The sequence below is a fragment of the Equus asinus genome, chromosome 21 (genome assembly GCF_041296235.1).
Source record: "Equus asinus isolate D_3611 breed Donkey chromosome 21, EquAss-T2T_v2, whole genome shotgun sequence".
Lineage (NCBI taxonomy): Eukaryota > Metazoa > Chordata > Mammalia > Perissodactyla > Equidae > Equus > Equus asinus.
Window position 1 is genome coordinate 87,690,058 of NC_091810.1, and position 19,700 is coordinate 87,709,757.

The following is a 19,700-nucleotide window of genomic DNA, read 5'->3' on the forward strand; positions in this document are numbered from 1 at the left end:
CCCCATGATTGTTTATTTTAGGTTCTGGGCCTTAACTAGAGTTTGATAAACATTATTATCATCTTAAAATGGCTGGGTGCTACCTCCCTAGAAAGTGAACGTTTACGCTTAGAATGCACAAAGGAAACCAATTTATTCTAGCCCTAACAGTATGTCCGAAAGTCATTACCCCATATCAATCACTGTCAAAAAACGATCACTATCAATACTTAAATACTACTATCAAACTTTAAGTTAAATTTCTTCATTATTTTCTGCTGCTAAAGAACTAAGGCTGTCTTTCATTGCTTAGTTCACTTCACAGAGGGGAAAAATATGCTGAAACTGTATAACTGAGAAAAAGAATGAATATTTGAATTCTTCTGCCTACGTTCTCTACCCTCCCACTGGAAAAAGCATCTGGGGAGAAGCTCCCTACTTTGCCCAGCTTTGTGGCCCTAGCACCACGGGAGGGCCTCAGTGTGGGGGGATATAAACAATGATGAGTTCTTTATATACTTATGATTCACTGTTTAATATCGTGTACGTTTAACAGCATCAAAGATTTTTCAGGTGAAGAGAGCAGTAATAACATACTAACATTTTGATAGCAAAAAAAAAATCACCTCCCATTTGTTTTGGATTAATTTCCTTATTTGCTGCCCTTTGAATGATTTCCTTCAGGTTTTGTTCTTTTTCAGGCTCACTAACATCTATTTCAGAGGCTAAACAGCTCCGGGTGAGTTCAGACATCCATTTGGCTGTGCATCAGCAGCTCTGGGAAAGCCTCAAGGGCTGGAAGGGACAAGCGGACAGGCAAAAGCAGGGTATCTGCATTATCTATGGGTGTAATCTACTCACATCATTCCTCCCCTAGCTACCAAGAGGGGCGGCAGCACCTAAGTAAAACTTACCTGCGTCCTGTGATGTCAGTGAGTCGTGACATTAACTTGTTAAATTAAGCTAGCTTAACCATGGCAAATTATCAGTGTTCAGGAACAACTTGTTTGACTTTCTGTGACAACTTCATAAATGTTATTTGATGAAAGAAAGAAAAACGAAACACTGGGAGGATAAGCTGTGCGTCACCAGAAGACCATTAAGTCGCCGTTTTCAGTTAGACTTGGAGTTTCTTTTTAATGTTTGGAGAGACCTGCTCTTACGCATGTTGACAGCTAGGCTGCCCCTCAGTTGCAATCTTCTATAAATATTTGGCTTGAGAGACAGTAGAGGAAAAGAAATTTAGGACTTAAAAAAATATAACGTTCCTCGTATAAAGATACGCAGGAAAAAAATATTTAGCTTCATTCTTTGTTTTGGCCATCTAGAGAGGGAAAGTCCCGCACGTATGAGGGCCACCTTGCCCAGCACCGTTCTTTCTGATGAACAAGCAGATAATGACAGGCTTACTGATAAACCGGTTCTTTAAAATAACAAGTGCCAAAAATCAAGCTCCAAAATGCTCGGTGAAGGTTTTGAGGAAATCTAGGGAAGGCCAGCACACAGCTGAGGGACGGTGAGCTGGAGGGAAATACTGCAGACCCCTGTGCAGGGACAGAGCCAGGAGAAGAGGCGGCTGGCAGAAGGAGGTGACAGCGTAGGAGGGAGAGGCAAGGGCCTGGCAGGCCAGGTCTATAAGGCAGGACTCCACAGGAAGGAGCACAGGACTGCTGTCAGCTTCCAGGTTTTTTTAAGCTGCAGAACACTTCATATCAAATCTGATTTAGGAGTCCAATATGAAAAATACATAAAATGCCTGCTCCAGCGGTAACTCCTCAGGCAGGTCCCACAGGGTTCAGCGTGAAAAGCACACAGGGCACAGTAAGAAAGAAGGACACGGCCTCATCAGGAGGGAACCTCACCCTGGGGCTTCCCATGCGCGGTAAGCCTCTGCTCCACCTGCCGCACGCCCCTGCCCGGGCTCTGCTTCCTCCCTGCTTCCTTCTCAGACCGACCCACATCTCTGAAGGGCAGGCCCTCTTCCTCAGCCTCCCTGATCCATACATGAATGTGAAAGAAAAACAGAAGCAACCAGAAAGTGAAAAATAAAAACCTGGAATATTTAACATATTCTGTTCACTAAATAAAGTGAGTTATTTTAGAAAAAGACCTGTCTATCATATTCGGTAACTTATTGCTACCTTTACTTCTAAAAAGTGCATTACACCCAAAATTAAACGGGACCCACAGTTGTGCAAATGAGAGTGGATTTTATGATGGACTGAAAGAGTTTCATATAAAGGACAATTTGCTGATGAAAGCAAAAGCAAAAAGATGCTCTGGCTCATTTTACAGAGTTTCTCTGGATTAAAAATGGCCCCATGTACTGCTCAAAGCGAACTTTTACACCAAGTGCAATTACCAAGAATAGGAAAAAGGTCTGTCTACCCTATGATTTTACACCACATGATTTCATACAAGGGCTCTGTTATATTTTTAAAAATCATCCAAATTCTAGGCAATTATCCAAAAAAGTATAAATATAGGGATCCTTATTACACCATAAAATTTAATTTTCCTAAATAGAAATGCATTTTAAGTTGTGGTATTTCTACAAATCTTAGTGAATCACTTCATATTATTCTGTCATTTACAGACAATAACTGTTAAAGGTGTTACAGACAATACGTATTACAGGCGGGTGGGTTTGTTTTACTCAAAGCGCCTAAAATTCAACTAGCCTTACTTTTTTTTTTTTTAAAGATTTTACTTTTCCTTTTTCTCCCCAAAGCCCCCCGGTACATAGTTGTGTATTTTTAGTTGTGGGTCCTTCTAGTTACGGCATGTGGGATGCCCCCTCAGTGTGGCCTGATGAGCAGCGCCATGACCACACCCAGGATTTAGAACGGGCGAAACCCTGGGCCGCCGAAACGGAGCGCGAGAACTTAACCAGTCGGCCACGGGGTCGGCCCCTAGCCTTACTTCTTGATATTCCAAATTAGGGATAAAATAAACATACACAAAAAGACTCCTGGCAGTTTCTGTTCAGAATAAGAAGTGTCCACAGTAAACTGTTGCATAATATAAGTCACACACATGGCGGGTGAACTGCCGGGGGGCCCAGATGATGGCGAAATATGGAACCATCTTAAAGGCAGACCACATGGATGGCAATGAGTCTGGATGTCAGGGAGCCTACCCTAGCATGGTCCCACCAGACACTACTCAAAGGCACCCAAAGTAGAGACACTGATCCTTTTAAAAGCAAGTGGGCAGAGAAGCAGAATACAGGTGGGGAAGGTAATGAAGCCATCCCAGCATCTTTACCTGCAGGAGAAGTTCTTGCAGCTGGGCCCGTTTCTGCTTTATCCGTTCTATCCGCCTCTGCTTCTCTATCTTTAAAACACAGGTTACAAAATAACATGAACATATGTAGAGCATAAAGTACTGCTTACTTTTCAGGTCCAAATTCTGAGATATCAGGAATTTTCCTTAGAAAAACTCAATCCATTTTAACTACCAACATCAGTAAAGCCAAATCACACCTTTGTGGGGCTGGGGGTTGGGGTAAGCAAGCAGGCAAGACAGCAGAATCATGGCAACTGTTACCAGTAATGAAATTCACCCACTTAATAACTACTTGGTATGCAGCACCTGTCGCTACTTATTACTCAATTCTAATCAGAGTAAGAGCTAACACTCAGTGAATACTCACTCCACGTGCCAGCACTCAGCACTTTACACAGTGTCTTAACTTATCTGCACAAAACCTTACGAGGTCAGTACTGTTACCCATTTTGCACGTAAGGAAATGGAGACGTAAAGGGTTAAATAAACCACTGTCCAAAGTCACACAGCTAGTGAGTGGCAAGAGCCAGGACATGAACCGAAGCCATATGGTTCCAGAGACCCTATTATTTATTTATTTTTTTAAGGAAGATTAGCCCTGAGCTAACTGCTGCCAATCCTCCTCTTTTTGCTGAGGAAGACTGGCCCTGAGGTAACATCATTCCTCTACTTTTTATTTTAAAGATTTTATTTTTTCTTTTTCTCCCGAAAGCCCCCCTGGTACATAGTTGTGTTTTTTGTTGTTGTTGTGGGTCCTTCCAATTGTGGCATGTGGGACGCCGCCCTAGCGTGGCCCAATGAGCAGTGCCATGTCTGCGCCCAGGATTCGAACCGGCAAAACCCTGGGCTGCTGAAGCAGAACGCGCAAACCTAGCCACTCGGCCATGGGGCCGGCCCCCATCGTCCTCTACTTTTATACATGGAACACCTACCATTGCATGGCTTTTGCCAAGCAGTGCCATGTCCCCACCCGGGATCCCAACCAGCGACCCCAGGCCCCCGAGAAGCGGAACGTGAGAACTTAACCTCTGCACCACCGGGCCGGCCCCCGAGAGACCCTATTATTAATTACTCTGTTGTATTACACCCCCTCCCACCCCTGCAAGAAAGAGGTAAGATCTCATTTAAGATCTCAATTTAACTGACTTTTACAAGGGCACAGCTGCTAATACAGACAGCCTACGTAGTCAGTACACAATTCACTTGCAGTAAGAAACATGCTTCTAGGACAAATTTCTCAGCTTCAAACAATTATTATTTTCCTCTTACAACTACCTAGGAAACAGATATTAGGATACGAATTTCCTTGTAGATGAGTTCCTTACTGTTTCTTTGGGCAAAAGTCAATGACATCAAATAAGACATTTTTCTTGTCTATTCCAACAGTATTTCTTTCTTTTTTTAGGAAGATCAGTCCTGAGCTAACTGCTGCCAATCCTCCTCTTTTTGCTGAGGAAGACTGGCCCTGAGCTAACATCTGTGCCCATCTTCCTCTGCTTTATATGTGGGACGCCTGCCACAGCATGGCTTGATGAGCAGCACCATGTCCACACCCAGGATCCAAACCAGTGAACCCCAGGCCACCGAAGTGAAATGTGCAAACTTAACCGCTGTGCCACTGGGCTGGCTCCACCAACAGTATTTCTTACTTGCTCCCCAGCCACTCTAATCTGCACCAGGAGTTTCCTCTCATTGTTCCTTTAATCACTACCACACTTTAATCCTAAACTACTCAGGATTCACTGTAGAACCTGTGTGGCCTTCTACATTTGAAAAGACGTTGTAGGAGTTTCCCCTGCATCTGAAGCTGTGATGGCCAAGCCCTTCCTGCCCCTCATGCCCCACATCCAACCAAGTTGTACTGATCCCACCTCAGAACACTTCTCCAACTTCACTGCCAACTGCGTTAGCTCAGACCACCTTCAATCCACCTGCTCAACTTCCCTCCTCACCTTCCTGTCAGTTCAACTTCCCCCTCACTGGCAGAGTGATCCTTTAGAACACATCCTATCAGCTGTCTTCTTCCTAACTCTTCAACAGCTTCTCACTGTTTATAGGATCAGGTCCCAACTGCTGAGCACTTAGAAAACCACCTGGTGAACTCGTCCTCCTCCCTCACAGCTGAGCACAGGGATTTTTTTCTTGGTAAAGCCCTCCCTTCTCTCCCTTTCCAGAGAATCTGTACACGCTTCTTTCACAGGAACAATCACATTTTTGGTTACATCTTTTACATTTCTCCTCTCCTCAATTAAAATGAAAGCTCTTCAGGGTCAGACATTTTTGTCTGGTATAATCATTGGTTAAACACATGGTAGATGCTAATAGATTTTTGCTTATTGAGTCTGTTACCAGCTTAATATTTCTGGCAACTAAATGATCCTCAGATTCCACTGTATCAGAAGGACAGGAGGACACTTCCACTGTAGTACATGAGCAATGTTATTCCGTAACTTCTGATGAATGTCTGGTTTCTCCCTCCATCCACAAGTATAATAATACCAAATTAACTTTTGATTTGCTGGGGTGGGGGGAGAACTGAGAAAAACATGAACTCAACCATATTTATCTCTATAAGCTATATTTAACCTCAGTTTATTACATTTATGGCCATGACAGTAAAATTACATCAAACCAATTAAGAAACAATGTCAGGGCACATGCTCATTTAGGAAAGGTTTTCTATAATGATTAAAGTAACAGAATAAAAAATGCACACATCATCCTAAAATTCACGTAAGCTGAACATTCTATCGATTTTGACAAAGACACAAATGAAATACCATTCTGTTGCCACTGATTCTAGAGTCAAAGGGAAAAGTTTAAATACAAAAAATAATCAGCCAGCTTTATCCATTTTCTGTGGGAAGGGATGCATCAGCAACCATTTCATCAAATAAGATATCATTTCTATTACATGAGTCACCAAAAATTTACTAGCAGAGTGCTCAGAATTAAATTAGAATAAAACAAAGATCTTCTCTAAGAGACAGTAAAAATCAAGTCATTTAATTTCTATGTCCCTTAGTTTCATCAGGACATCAACTAGACTACACCTGTCTAAAAGCTCCTTCCAGTTCCAAAAAAAAAGGACATAGTGTTTGTCATTCTTTTAACATATACCACTTTTAACATATTCTTTTAACAACTACCACTAATATATTCAATCTGAGCCCTGTGGTAGAGGGGAAAGATGGGAGACGGGAGTAAATATAAGCACATTAATTTCTTTTTTTCTTCCATAATCCACAGATATTGATCTACAGGTGAAAACTCAAGAAACAAAATATTGAAGTTACTTAAAGTTATAAAGATAACCAATTAACTGTAGAACTACAGACTACAAACCTTCCAAATTATCAGAAAAATAACAGCAGTTCATTGATCAAGTATATATGAATAATTAGGGATATTTTAATACTATGTGATCAAGTACACATGAACAATTACGGATATTTTAATACTATGTGACTGTATTTCTAAATTAAAATGCCTCTGATGTAAAATAAAGCAAATACTGTCTATAAACAGATTTTCCTCACTTACCTCCAGGTTTTGACATTCCTGAGCAGAATTCGTGGGCAGGCCAATCCACTTAATTTCCTTTTTTTCCTTTGAAATTATGTTCATTGCCATTAGCACATTTAAAGCATCATAAACTCTTCGCCTAATGTTCTTCTGGTCATAAGCCTGCTAAAAAAATATTTTTATTGAGTAATAAATTTTAAGGGTTAAGATATAGTCACAGGATATTAAGATATTTAATTAATAATATTATTATAATTTCTTCAAAGTGCTGAAAGAATTCTATATCCAGTGGAAGTATCCTTCAAAAGTAAAGATGAAATAAAGATACTTTCAAATAATCTAAAACATAAAACAATCTAAAAAATAAAAATTATGTTACCACCAGTTCTAAATTAAAAAATACTAACAGGCATTCTTCAGGTACAAGAAAGACGATCTAAGATGGGAGCTTGGAGATGTAGGATGGAATGAAGACCAACTGAAAAGGTAAATCTCAATACTGTTTAAAACAATAATGTCTGTGGAGTCTAGAATAGATAGAGAACTAGATACATGACAACAATAGCATATATATCAGAAAGGGGTAATGGAGTTAAAGTGGGCTAAGGCCTTGCATTGTTTGGGAGGATAACTTTAAAAAGTCAAGAATGCATGTTTTAAGCTGTAAATAAACAGTGCTTCTCAAAATGTGGTCCATGAACTAGCGCTAATCCGCAAACTGTTACTGGTCTACAGTGAAAACACGGCACTTGCACCAAACCTAAGCACACAGGTCATTAAACACGCTGTTTAGTTCAGCCGACTCTTTTTTGGTAGCAAGACTTTCTCAATGAAGGAAACTATGTTAACTTAGTTGTGGAAAAGCCCCTTATCTTATTGTGGATGAGCAGTTCCTAAGAACAAAATGCAATCAGTCAAATGCCATGATAAGAAAGGATGGTGGAGAACATCGAATCCATTTAAATATAGAACTAAACTTAAATAAATGGGAAATTTAAGTTATAGAACTGAATATAAATATTAGAAATCCTGACACTGCAGAAATAATGATAATGTAACAACAAATATCAGGAGGAGACAACAGAGTAGGTCTGCAGACTTCCTCCTCTTGGATATTGGAAGGAGTATGGATTCAAAGCAGATGAACTACGTAATAGTAGAGCTTTGGACATAATATTTATTTATTTGTTTATTTATTTATTTGAGGAAGATTAGCCCTGAGCTAACTACTGCCAATCCTCCTCTTTTTTGCTGAAGAAGCCTGGCCCTGAGCTAACATCCCTGCCCATCTTCCTCCACTTTATATGTGGGACGCCTGCCACAGCATGGCGTGCCAAGTGGTGCCGTGTCCGCACCCGGGATCCGAACTGGCGAACCCTGGGCCGCTGAGAAGCAAAACATGCTCAATTAACCGCTGCGCCATCAGGCCGGCCCCTATATATTTATTTAAAGTCATAAAACAACTATAAAAATATTATTCTTTTAACAACTACCACTAATATATTCAATTTGAGTCCTGTGGTAGAGGGGAAAGATGGAAGAAAGGAGTAAATATAAACATATTAATTTCTTTTTTCCTCCATAATCAACAGATACAGGTCTACAGGTGAAAACTCAAGAAACAAAATATTGAAGTTACTTAAAGTTATAAAGATAACCAATTAACTGTCGAACTACAGACTACAAACCTTCCAAATTATCAGAAAAATAACAGCAGTGAACAAAGAGAACAAAATCCAATCCTTGCTTATATCCAGCGGTGAGGATGGGGGTGATTAGTAAAAATGTATGCTAGATGTTGAAAAGTGCTAAGAATGGCCTCATTATAGTGAGGTCTGAGTGAAAATTAGATGAAGTAGAGAGAGAAACCAAGACTGTTCCAGGCAAAGGAAACAGCAAGTGCAAGGGCCTGGTAAGCAGTCTGTCTGGCATGTTCACAAAGTGTGTGGCTGGAGTGTAGTAACTGAGGGAGTGCAGGGTGGGAGATAAGACCAGAGAGGCAGTGGTGGGCCAAGTCACAGGGGTTCTTGTAGATCGTTTTGAGAACTCTGACTTCCACTGAGAACCAGAATACCATATACTTTCAAGTGCCCAGAGAATGTTAAAAGAAAAAATAAATCACCATATAATGGCTCACAAGAAAAATCTCAAAGCAATCCAAAAAAATAGAAATAGACCCTCAATCTCTGATCATAGGTGATAAAAGTAAAAATCCATAACAACAAACAAAAATCCCTATCAACTAGAACTATAAGAACTCTTTCTAATGCAATTCTTAGGTAAAAGAGGAAATTATAACCAAATTTACAGAATATCTATAGAATAACATGATATCAGAACCAGGGGATACCACTAAAGCAGCACATAAGAGGAAAAGTCACAGCCATAAAGATTGTCATTCCAAATAAAAATAACAAAAATAAATAACGTACACATCATGGCCTATGGGGTAGAAAAATAACTAAAGTAACTTCAGGAAAGAGAATATTAACTACAGATAAAAACAGAAATTAACTGCAAAACAGGAGGTCACTACAAACACTCCAAGAGATGGTTCTTTGGGAAAAATAATTGCAAATAATTTTGAGAACATGGATGAAATGGAGTATTTTCTAAGAAAACATAAAATGCCAAACTGACTCTAAGGCAGACAGAAATCCAGAGCTGACTAGTTACCAAAGAGGAAAAACGGAGAAAGCACTCTAAGCGCTTCCCGCACCGAGTCACCAAACCACCTGCGGGTTCTACAAAATTTCAGGACAGAAACAGACTCCAACGTTCTTAAACCTGGACGGGAACAAAGAGAAAGAGAGAAAGAAAGCCTCTAAATTCATTTCATGAAGCCAGCACAATGCTACAAATCAAATCTGTGAAGATGGCCAAAAAAACCCCAAAAAACAAAAACGCTACCAATCTCATTTATGACTATCAGTGTAAAAATCTTACGTTTTCAGGAAACTATCGAGAATTTGATTAAATTAAACATCCATTTCGGATTTTTTTAATTAAGAAAAAAGAAATGCTCATTAAAAAACAATCAAGTTATGCTAAGAGAAAGAGAACTCAAGAATACAATCCCATTTACAATTGCAACAAAAAGAATGAAATGTTTAGGAATAAATATAACCAAGGAGGTGAAAGACCTATAGAATGAAAACTGTAAGACATTACTCAAAGAAATCAAGAATGACATAAAGAAATGGAAAGATATTCCAGGTACATGGACTGGAAGAATAAACATAGTTAATACGTCCATACTACCTAAAGCAATCTACAGATTCAACGCAATCCCCATCAGAATCCCAATGATATTCTTCACAGAAATAGAACAAAGAATCCTAAAATTCATATGGGGCAACAAAAGACCCTGAATAGCTAAAGCAATCCTGAGAAAAAGGAACAAAGCTGGAGGCATCACAATCATGACTTCAAAATATACTACAAAGCTATTGTAACCAAAACAGCATGGTACTGATACAAAAACAGACACACGGATCAATGGAAAAGAACTGAAAACTCAGAAATAAAACCACACATTTATAGACAGCAAATCTTCAACAAAGGAGCCAAGAACATACAATGGAGAAAGAAAAGTCTCTTTAATAGAAGGTGTTGGGAAAACTGGACAGCCACATGCAAAAGAATGAAAGTAGACTGTTATCATTTGCCATACACAAAAATGAACTCACAACAGATCAAAGACTTGAAGGTAAGATGTGAAACCATAAAACTCCTAGAAGAAAATATAGGCAGTACACTCTTTGACATTGGTCTTAGAAGCATCTTTTTGAGTACCATGTCTACTCAGGAAAGGGAAACAAAAGAAAAAATAAACAAATGGGACTTCATCAGACTAAAGAGCTTCTGTAAGGCAAAGGAAACCAGGAACAAAACAAAAAGACAATGCATCAACTGGGAGAAAATATTTGCAAATCATGTATCTAACAAGGATTAATCTCCAAAATATACAAAGAACTCACAGAACTCAACAACCAAAAAACAAACAACCCGATCAAAAAACAGGGAGAGGATATGAACAGACATTTTTCCAAAGAAGATATACAGATGGCCAATAAGCACATGAAAACATGTTCAACATCACTAATCATCAAGGAAATGCAAATCAAAACTACACTGAGATATCACCTTACACCCATTAGAATGGCTATAATCATCAAGACAAAAAATAAATATTGGAGAGGATGTAGAGAAAAGGGAACCCTAATACACTGCTGGTAGGAATGCAAACTGGTGCAGCCACTATGGAAAACAGTATGGACATTTCTCAAAAAATTAAAAATAGAAATACCATAGACCCAGCTATCCCACTACTGGGTATTTATCCAAAGAATTTGAAATCAACAATTCAAAGAGACTTACGCAGCCCTATGTTCACTGCAGCATTTTTCACAATAGCCAAGATGTGGAAGCAACCCAAGTGCCCATCGACTGATGAACAGATAAAGATGATGTGGTATATGTATACAATGAAACACTACTCAGCCATAAAAGAGACAAAATCGTGCCATTTGCAACAACACGGATGAACCTTGAGAGTATTATGTTAAGCAAAATAAGCCAGACAGAGAAAGACAAACACCACATGATTTCACTCATACATGGAAGATAAACACATGGACAAAGACAACAGATCAGTGGTTACCAGAGGGGAAGGGGGATTGGGAGAGGGCATAAGGGGTAAAGAGGCACATATATATGGTGACTGACAAATAATAACGTACAACTGAAATTTCATAATGTTATAAACTATTCTGACCTCAATAAAATTTTTTAAAAAATCAAGTTATGGTTGCTATCATCTCAAAATAAATCCTTTATCATAATTAAGGTTGAAATACTATAAATATTTCCAGTAAGGTCAAGAATTAATGACTCAATATGACTAGAGTTACTATTATTATTTAATATTGTTGTGGAGTACGTATAGTATGATTACATTTAAATAACACGGAAACTGATGTATAATGATAAAAAAAACAAATCAGCAGTTGCCTGGCAATAGAGGGAGAGAAAGGGATAGATTACAAAAGGCAGGAAGAGCTGTTTGGGAATGATGGAAATGTTCTGAATCTTGATTATGGTGCTGGATCCACAGGTGCACATAACTGTCAAAACTCATCAAATTTTATACTTGAAATGAATACATCATATTTTATGTAAACTATTCAACAAGAAAGAAACAATAATTTAATAATTTAATTGTACACTTAAGACACATGTTTCCTTCCCTATATGCAATTTTATCTCTACAAAAAAAGACAATTTATATATGCTAAAAAAGAGGGGCCAGCCCAGTGGCGCAGCGGTTAAGTTCACACGTTCCACTTTGGCAGCCTGGGGTTTGCCAGTTTGGATCCCGGGTGCAGACATGGCACGACTTGGCAAGCCATGCCATGGAAGGCCTCCCACATAAAATAGAGGAAGATGGGCAGGGATGTTAGCTCAGGGCCAGTCTTCCTCAGAAAAAGGAGGATTGGTGGCAGATGTTAGCTCAGGGCTAACCTTCTGCAAAAAAAAAAAAAAAAAAAGAATCTGCAAGATACTTTAAGAAAATAAAATTAAGAACACAGCATGCAAAGCAAAATCACATTTGAGCTTAAAATAAAAAAGCAAATAAATTTTATTGTGTGTATGCATAAAGAATTTCTGGAATGATACTCAAGAATCTGATAATAGTGGATATGGCCTTTGGGGAGGTAGATTAGGGTCTGCGTAGAAGGGAGATAGTTTAAATACATACTCTTTGATACAAGTGAATTTTTTATAAACATATTCATGTATTATCTTTTTAATTAAAAACAAAATAAAATTCTCTTAGACTTAGACATAGAAGGAACACTAAAAGATTCAGAAATGTATCCAAAGTCATGCAAACATAAAAAGTATGTTAAAAAAAGTATGTTCTTTCAATAGCCCCCAAAATTATATTTTTAAAATACCTGTTCATCTTTATGTTTAAATAAATAATAAAAGAATCCTTTCCAAAACAAAACAAAAAATCAACAACAAAATTCTCCAGCAGACAATCTGAAACTCTCAAGTAAAGGAGAAGCTGGGCATTCCCTAGTACGTCTGAGTCCTGAGACTGACGACAGAGAACTTGAAGGGCCACATTGCTGCATCACTCACGCTAGTCCACGCCCAGCGCGTGATCCACCTACCGAATCAGCTGCCAAATGGTTATTCGAATTGGTGAACTCCGATACCAGCTCATCAGCTACTTCATTATATGACGTTGTACCTTTCCGCTGAACTTTCTCACACACTTTCATTGAAAAATGTCTCAAGCCTTTTCCATTTTTATCTCCTTTTTTGCTTCTTTTACTAAAAGAGAAAAAAAATATTTATACTCTATTATACTTATTAGAGATTTCCTTTACAAAACTATAAAATAACATCAGAAGAAAGTAATTTGATTTGCTTCAAGTGGTAAATTTTAAGTTGAATTAGAGATGAGGAAAGGTTTTGAACTTAATTTTTGCCTTAAAAGCTAGAGTGCTTTTCTATGCACATCATTCATTTATTCAACATTTATTCAAATATTTACTGACCAGAAACTTACTGTTATGTGCCAGGCACTGTTCTAACACTGGGAACAAATTTGTGAGAAGAACAGACAAAAACTCTGCCTTTGCAGACTTAACATATCGGTCAATACTTATCTTTTTCTATTCTATGTTTGCTACAGTTCTTTTTCACCTAAAATTAAAGTACCACTACTCTCAGTTTCATTTATTCACTCAATTTCTAAATGGAGGCCATTGGTATTAATAATGGATCTAAGTCTTCTAATTGAAGTTTTAAGTTTGGTTAATGCCTAGGCCTCAACTTTGACAACTTAATCATTAAAATTTTCAGGGGTTCAGTTTAGTTCTAATATCTGAGTGCCAACTATACACCAAAAACTCTATTAGAAACTGGAAGTACAAAACATTAACTGAGGCAAAATCCTTTCCCTCAATATGAGTCTTGGAGAATGGGAGAGAGACAAAACAGACATACAATGACAGATATTATATTCCAATATAATATAATTCCAATATAATAAAGTGAGTGCCAAGTCGAAGTTATTGAGAGTCTTCTGCGGGAACTGGGAAGAGGGGTATCCAGTCTAACCTAGGGAGGAAGACCTGCTGGAGGAAGAGTCAAGTGAAAACACTCAACAAAATGAAAAGGCAACTTAAGGTACAGGAAAGAATATCCGGAAACCCTTTATCTGGTAAAGGGTTAATATCCAAAATATCCAAGAAACTCCTACAACTCAATGGCAATAATAATAATAATAATAATAATAATAACCCAATTAAAAAATAGGCAAAGGACATGAATAGACATTTCTCCAAAGAAAACATACAAATGGCCAATAAGTATGTGAAAAGATGGTCAACATTACCAATCATCAGGGAAATGCAAATCAAAACCACAAGGAGGTTTCACCCCACATCTGTTAGGATGACTATTATTAAAAACAAGAGATAGCAAGTGTTGGTGAGGATGTAGAGAAATTAGAACCCTTTGTACACTGTTGGTGGGAACGTAAAATGACGCAGCAAGTATGGAAAAAAGTATGGAGGCTCCTCAAAAAATTAAAAATAGAACTACAATATAGCCCAGCAACCCCATTTCTAGGTATATATCCAAAAGAACTGACATCAGGATCTCAAAGAGCTATCTGCACTCCTACGGTCATCGCAGCATTATCCACAATATTCAAGATATGGAAATGACCTAAATATCCACAGGTGTATAAATGGATAAAGAAAATGTGGTATCATCCATACAATGGAATATCATTTAGCCTTAAAAAAGAATGAAATCCTGCCATATGTGACAACATAGATGACCCTGGAGGACATTATGCTAAGTCAAATAAGCCAGAAGGACAAACAATGCATGATTCTACTTAGATGAGGTATCTAAAATAGTCAAACTCATAGAAGCAGAGAGCAGAATGGTGCTTGCCAGGGGCTAGGGGGAAAGGGGAATTGGGGAGTTGCTGTTCAACAGGTATGAAGTTTCAGTTATGCAAGATGAGTAAGTTCTAGAGTTCTGGTGTACACTATTGTGCTTATAGATAAGAATAATGTACACTTGAAAATTTGTTGAGAGGGCCAGCCCGGTGGTGCAGCGGTTAAGTGCACACGTTCTGCTTCGGTGGCCTGGGGTTCACTGGTTCGGATCCCAGGTGCGGACATGGCCCACTTGGCAAGCCATGCTGTGGTAGGTGTCCCACATATAAAGCAGAGGAAGATGGGCACAGATGTTAGCTCAGGGCCAGTCTTCCTCAGCAAAAAGGAGGAGGATTGGCAGCAGATGTTAGCTCAGGGCTAATCTTCCACAAAAAAAAAAAAAAAAAAAAAATTTGTTGAGGGTAGATCTCATGTTAAGTGTTCTTACCACCATCACCAAAACAACAAAAAAAGAGAGTTAGTCAAGTGAAGGGAGTTAGGAAGGGCATCCAGGCAGGAGAAGCAGCAGCAGCAGGAAACACACGGAATAGTAAAAAAGATGATAAATGTTGAGAGAGTTATAAACAAATAGTGCAGTATCACCAGAATATAAAGTGAAGGCAAAAGATGAGGCAGAAAGGTAGACAAGGGACCAGGCCTCAGAAGCCATGCAGAGGAACCTGGACTTTACCATATCCCATCAATACAATAATAGTCATTTATAAGTTATTTACATGTTTTACTGTGAACTGTTCAATACACTACTAGTGAAATACTGTGACACCACTAAATGGCATTGAGTGGGGGAGTGGCATGGTGAGATTTTCAGTTAGGCAGAGATTCTGGCTGCAAAACAGAAGACGGATTTACAAGGGGGCAAAAGCAGAGACGGGAAGACCAGTTGAGAGGCTACTGTAATAGTCCAGGCAAGAAACGACGAGTCTTGAAATTTGGGCAATTGGTAGGGCTGGATAAGAAGAGATGGATTTGCAAAAATTTTAAAGATAAAAATGAGTAGAATCAAGTGCTTAACTGACGTGAATGGTAAAGAAGAGGGAACTAGGAGAACGACTCTCAGAAAGAGGGGCCATTTACTCAGATCAAGGAGACAGGAACAAGTTCATGTGTTCCACTTTAAACCTCCTCTTCTGCACTGCCCAACACCCTAGGCAGAACCCACACATACCTACTGAGCACTCGAAATGTGGGAAGTCTGAAGTGAGTATGCTGCAAGTGTAAAATATGCACTGAATTTCAAAGATTTGTATGAGAAATGAATGCAAAATATCTCATGAGTAAGTTTCATATTAACTACATGCTGAAATATACTTTAGATATATTAGATGAAATAAAAGATATTAGAAAAATGAATTTTACATGTTTCTTTTTATCTTTTAAATTGGCTATTAGAAAATTAAAGATGACATGTGGCTTGCATTACATCTCAGCGGCAATGATATTGAGTTTGATGCACCTATAGAACATCCACATGGATATTTTCAATAAACAGTTGAATATCTAAGTCTGCCCCTTAACGGAGAAGTCACAAACTTCTCGGCATGTGTACCCATGCCAACCTTCTTCCTACCAGTCTCAGGGGATTAGGTATCCCCCCTTCCTTTTCAAGTCCAATTTCCTTTTTTTAAGAAAACAGCGTTATTGAATGAAATACAATTCACATACCATATACCTCATTCTTTTAAGTATACAATTCAGTGGTTTTTAAGAGTTCTGCACTCATCGCCACAATCTAATTTCCTCACCCTGCACAGAAACCCTGTACCCATTAGCAGTCACTCCACATTCCCCTACCCCCAGCTCCTGGCAACCACTATTCCATCTTCTGTTTCTATGGATTTGCTTATTCCTCAAAGTCAACTTTTCAACTTGAGTTTTTTACTCCAATGCTTCTGTTTCTGTATTGTGTGCTCTCCTTGAGCTGTCCCATACAGTGGGTTTTTTTGTTTGATTGTTTTTTAAATATACAACCTAGCATGAAAACTGAATCTGATCAAGACTCCAGACCCAACTACCAGTTCAAAGGAAAACCTGAGGACAGAAGAACATATCAAGTGACACTACCGGGATGCAATAAGCAAAAGCTCTAGGATTTCTCTTCAGGACACAGAATGTGGTTTCTTCAACTAACAAACTGTAAGGGAAAAATGGAGGAAGGGAAGAAGAAAGGGATAGATATTGAAGGGGAATCTACAGATTGTAAGAGACATATCAATTTATTTAAATCCTGATTCAAACAGACTGTATACGCATGCACACACACACACACACGCATATACCCAATAGTTATGGGGGAGTCTGGGAATACAGCAAGAGCAGCATAGATTCCAAACTCTCCAAATCCCCACATAAAACCAGATAGAGCAAACAGAGCAAAACCAAAACCCCTTGACAACATTTCCAAGACTGGATGACAAGGTATCCTCCACAAACCCCAGAATACAAACTACCAACAGCCAAAAGGCCTCACAGTAATGCCTTTGTGGGCAGAACAAGAAATACTCAGTGGGGCTGCATCTAATGGAACTCAGAACAGGATAATCCCAAAACAGCCAAAAAGAATTTACTGGAAAGTACAACTGGCCAATTCAAGAGCAGGAGTTGAAACAGAAGGAGTCTTGACCTCTTCAGTACCAGCTGAGGGCAAGACGCCCACAATAAGACTAAAAGCTCGCAATAATCAAGTCTGTGTGATTCCCACAACTGATATTCAAAAGAAAAGGACAAATATTGGAGGTAGGCACAGAATATTCAGAAACAAGAGTATCTTCAGAAGAAAATGAAAGCAAAGGAACAGAATACTAAATGCTATATAATTCAAGAAAATGTTCATGAAATAAAAGAAAAAAGAGACTATCAACCGAGAATGACAAATACCAAAACATTCTATTAAAATTACTGAATTCCAAAGAAAAAGAATCCTTTAGGCAGCTAGGAGGAAAGAGTACCAGATTTTTCAACAGCAAGGTGTTATGCTAAAAACAAATATATTTAAGAAACTGAAAGAAAGCATGAGCCAAAGATTTTTGCCTCCAGCAAAACTGACTTAATTCAAATATAAAAGGCACAAACTCAGGGATTACTATACCCATGAGCTCTTCCTGAAGAAACCACTAGAGAACAAGCTTCAGACAATCAAAATGACTAGAGATACACTGACATAAGGCCTGGGGAGTATTAAACATATAGTTACCTGTAGACAGAAGACTAAATGAAGGCTAAGAGAAAGACAGTATAGTATATAAATGGGTATGTACTCCAACACTGTGGATAAAGCATGACTATTAAAAAAAATGGGCAGAGGGGGCTGGCCCCGTGGCCGAGTGGTTAAGTTCGTGCGCTCCGCTGCAGGCGGCCCAGTGTTTCGTTGGTTCGAATCCTGGGCGCGGACATGGCACTGCTCATCAGACCACGCTGAGGCAGCGTCCCACATGCCACAACTAGAAGAACCCACAACGAAGAATACACAACTATGTACCGGGGGGGCTTTGGGGAGAAAAAGGAAAAAATAAAATCTTTAAAAAAAAAAAAAAAAAATGGGCAGAGAATGGAGAGAGCATATGCAAAAATTTTTTAAAATGTTTTCAGTAATCACATTAATGGTAATATTAGCATTATTATTTGGGATTGCTGAGCATGTAATGTGGGAAAAAGCCAATGAATAATTATCATATACACTAATTCTATCATCCCCTTTATCCCCTATGTCCTTAAAAAAAGGGATTCTCGGGGCTGGCCCCGTGGCCGAGTGGTTAAGTTCGCGCGCTCTGCTGCAGGCGGCCCAGTGTTTCGTTGGTTCGAATCCTGGGCGCAGACATGGCACTGCTCATCAAACCACGCTGAGGCAGCGTCCCACATGCCACAACTAGAAGGACCCACAACAAAGAATATACAACTATGTACTGGGGGGCTTTGGGGAGAAAAAGGAAAAAAATAAAATCTTTAAAAAAAAAAAAGGGATTCTCAGTGTGAAGAAAGAAGATTGAGATGTAATGCAGAAGAGGTTTAATAATATCTGAATTGCAAGTATCAACATGAACTCCTAAAGTATTCTATCTTCATGTGTGTGTATCTTCACTCTGTCCATTTAAAGGACTAGATAAAATGACCAACCTAGGGGCCACCCCTGTGGTCGAGTGGTTAAGTTGGCACGCTCCCCTTCGGCGGCCTGGGGTTTTGCTGGTTCGGATCCTGGGCGCGGACATGGCACCGCTTGTCAGGCCACGCTGAGGTGGCATCCCACATGCCACAACTAGAAGGACCCACAACTAAAATATATAACTATGTACTGGGGGGGTTGGGGAGAAAAAGCAGGAAAAAAAAATGACCAACCTAGTAGCAGTCAGCATCCCTAGCCCCCAATTAGAGCTTACATATAATTCTCCCCGAAGGAAACTAGGGCTTTCTAGAGAAAGAGCTGATTCCAGGTATTTGGCAGAAAATGTTCAAAATGAACTTGAACATCCTGTCATACCAGATAATAAAGAAGCTATCAAAGACTACTAGGGTCATGTCAAAAGGACTTTAGAGTCAACTAGAAGAGGCTCCCACTGGTCAAAGATGAAACAATTTAAGCTTCAACAGTGATAATAATTACAATGTATGAAATCCATCAGATATGTTTAAATTCATGAATTCATAATGGTATTTTTAAAAGGGAAGACGTGGTCACCTTTGGAGGAAGACAGGAAAAAGTCATTATCTTGAAAACTGGTCAATAAAGCTAAGGGATCAAGCATTTATTCTGCTTTCCTATATTTGTTTCCAAGTAAACAAATAGAAGAGAGGAAGTGTCTTTAGATAAAAGTAGTGCCAGTAGTAAATGAAAAGGAAATGCAGAATTAGAATAACACTAATTGGAACCCACAATGAATTAACAAAAGCGGTAAACATCAGTGGTGTTCATACCATAAAGAGAGA

At 38.9% G+C, this 19,700-nt stretch overlaps 1 protein-coding gene across 26 annotated transcripts in view; it reads right to left on the bottom strand.

The window, feature by feature from the left end:
• Nucleotides 1–19,700, bottom strand: part of TFDP2 (transcription factor Dp-2) — a 173,226-nt gene that overhangs the window by 16,408 nt on the left and 137,118 nt on the right. For 16 of the 26 annotated variants that reach the window (XM_044754073.2, XM_070493442.1, XM_070493444.1 and 13 more), the window contains 3 exons: nt 12,975–13,137; nt 6,811–6,957; nt 3,247–3,315 (listed from right to left, as the gene is read on the bottom strand). In XM_044754073.2, the coding sequence (XP_044610008.1) occupies nt 3,247–3,315; nt 6,811–6,957; nt 12,975–13,137 (379 nt within the window). The remainder of the gene's footprint in view (nt 1–3,246; nt 3,316–6,810; nt 6,958–12,974; nt 13,138–19,700) is intronic. The other 10 variants (XM_044754074.2, XM_070493445.1, XM_070493447.1 and 7 more) reach the window with 1 other exon arrangement.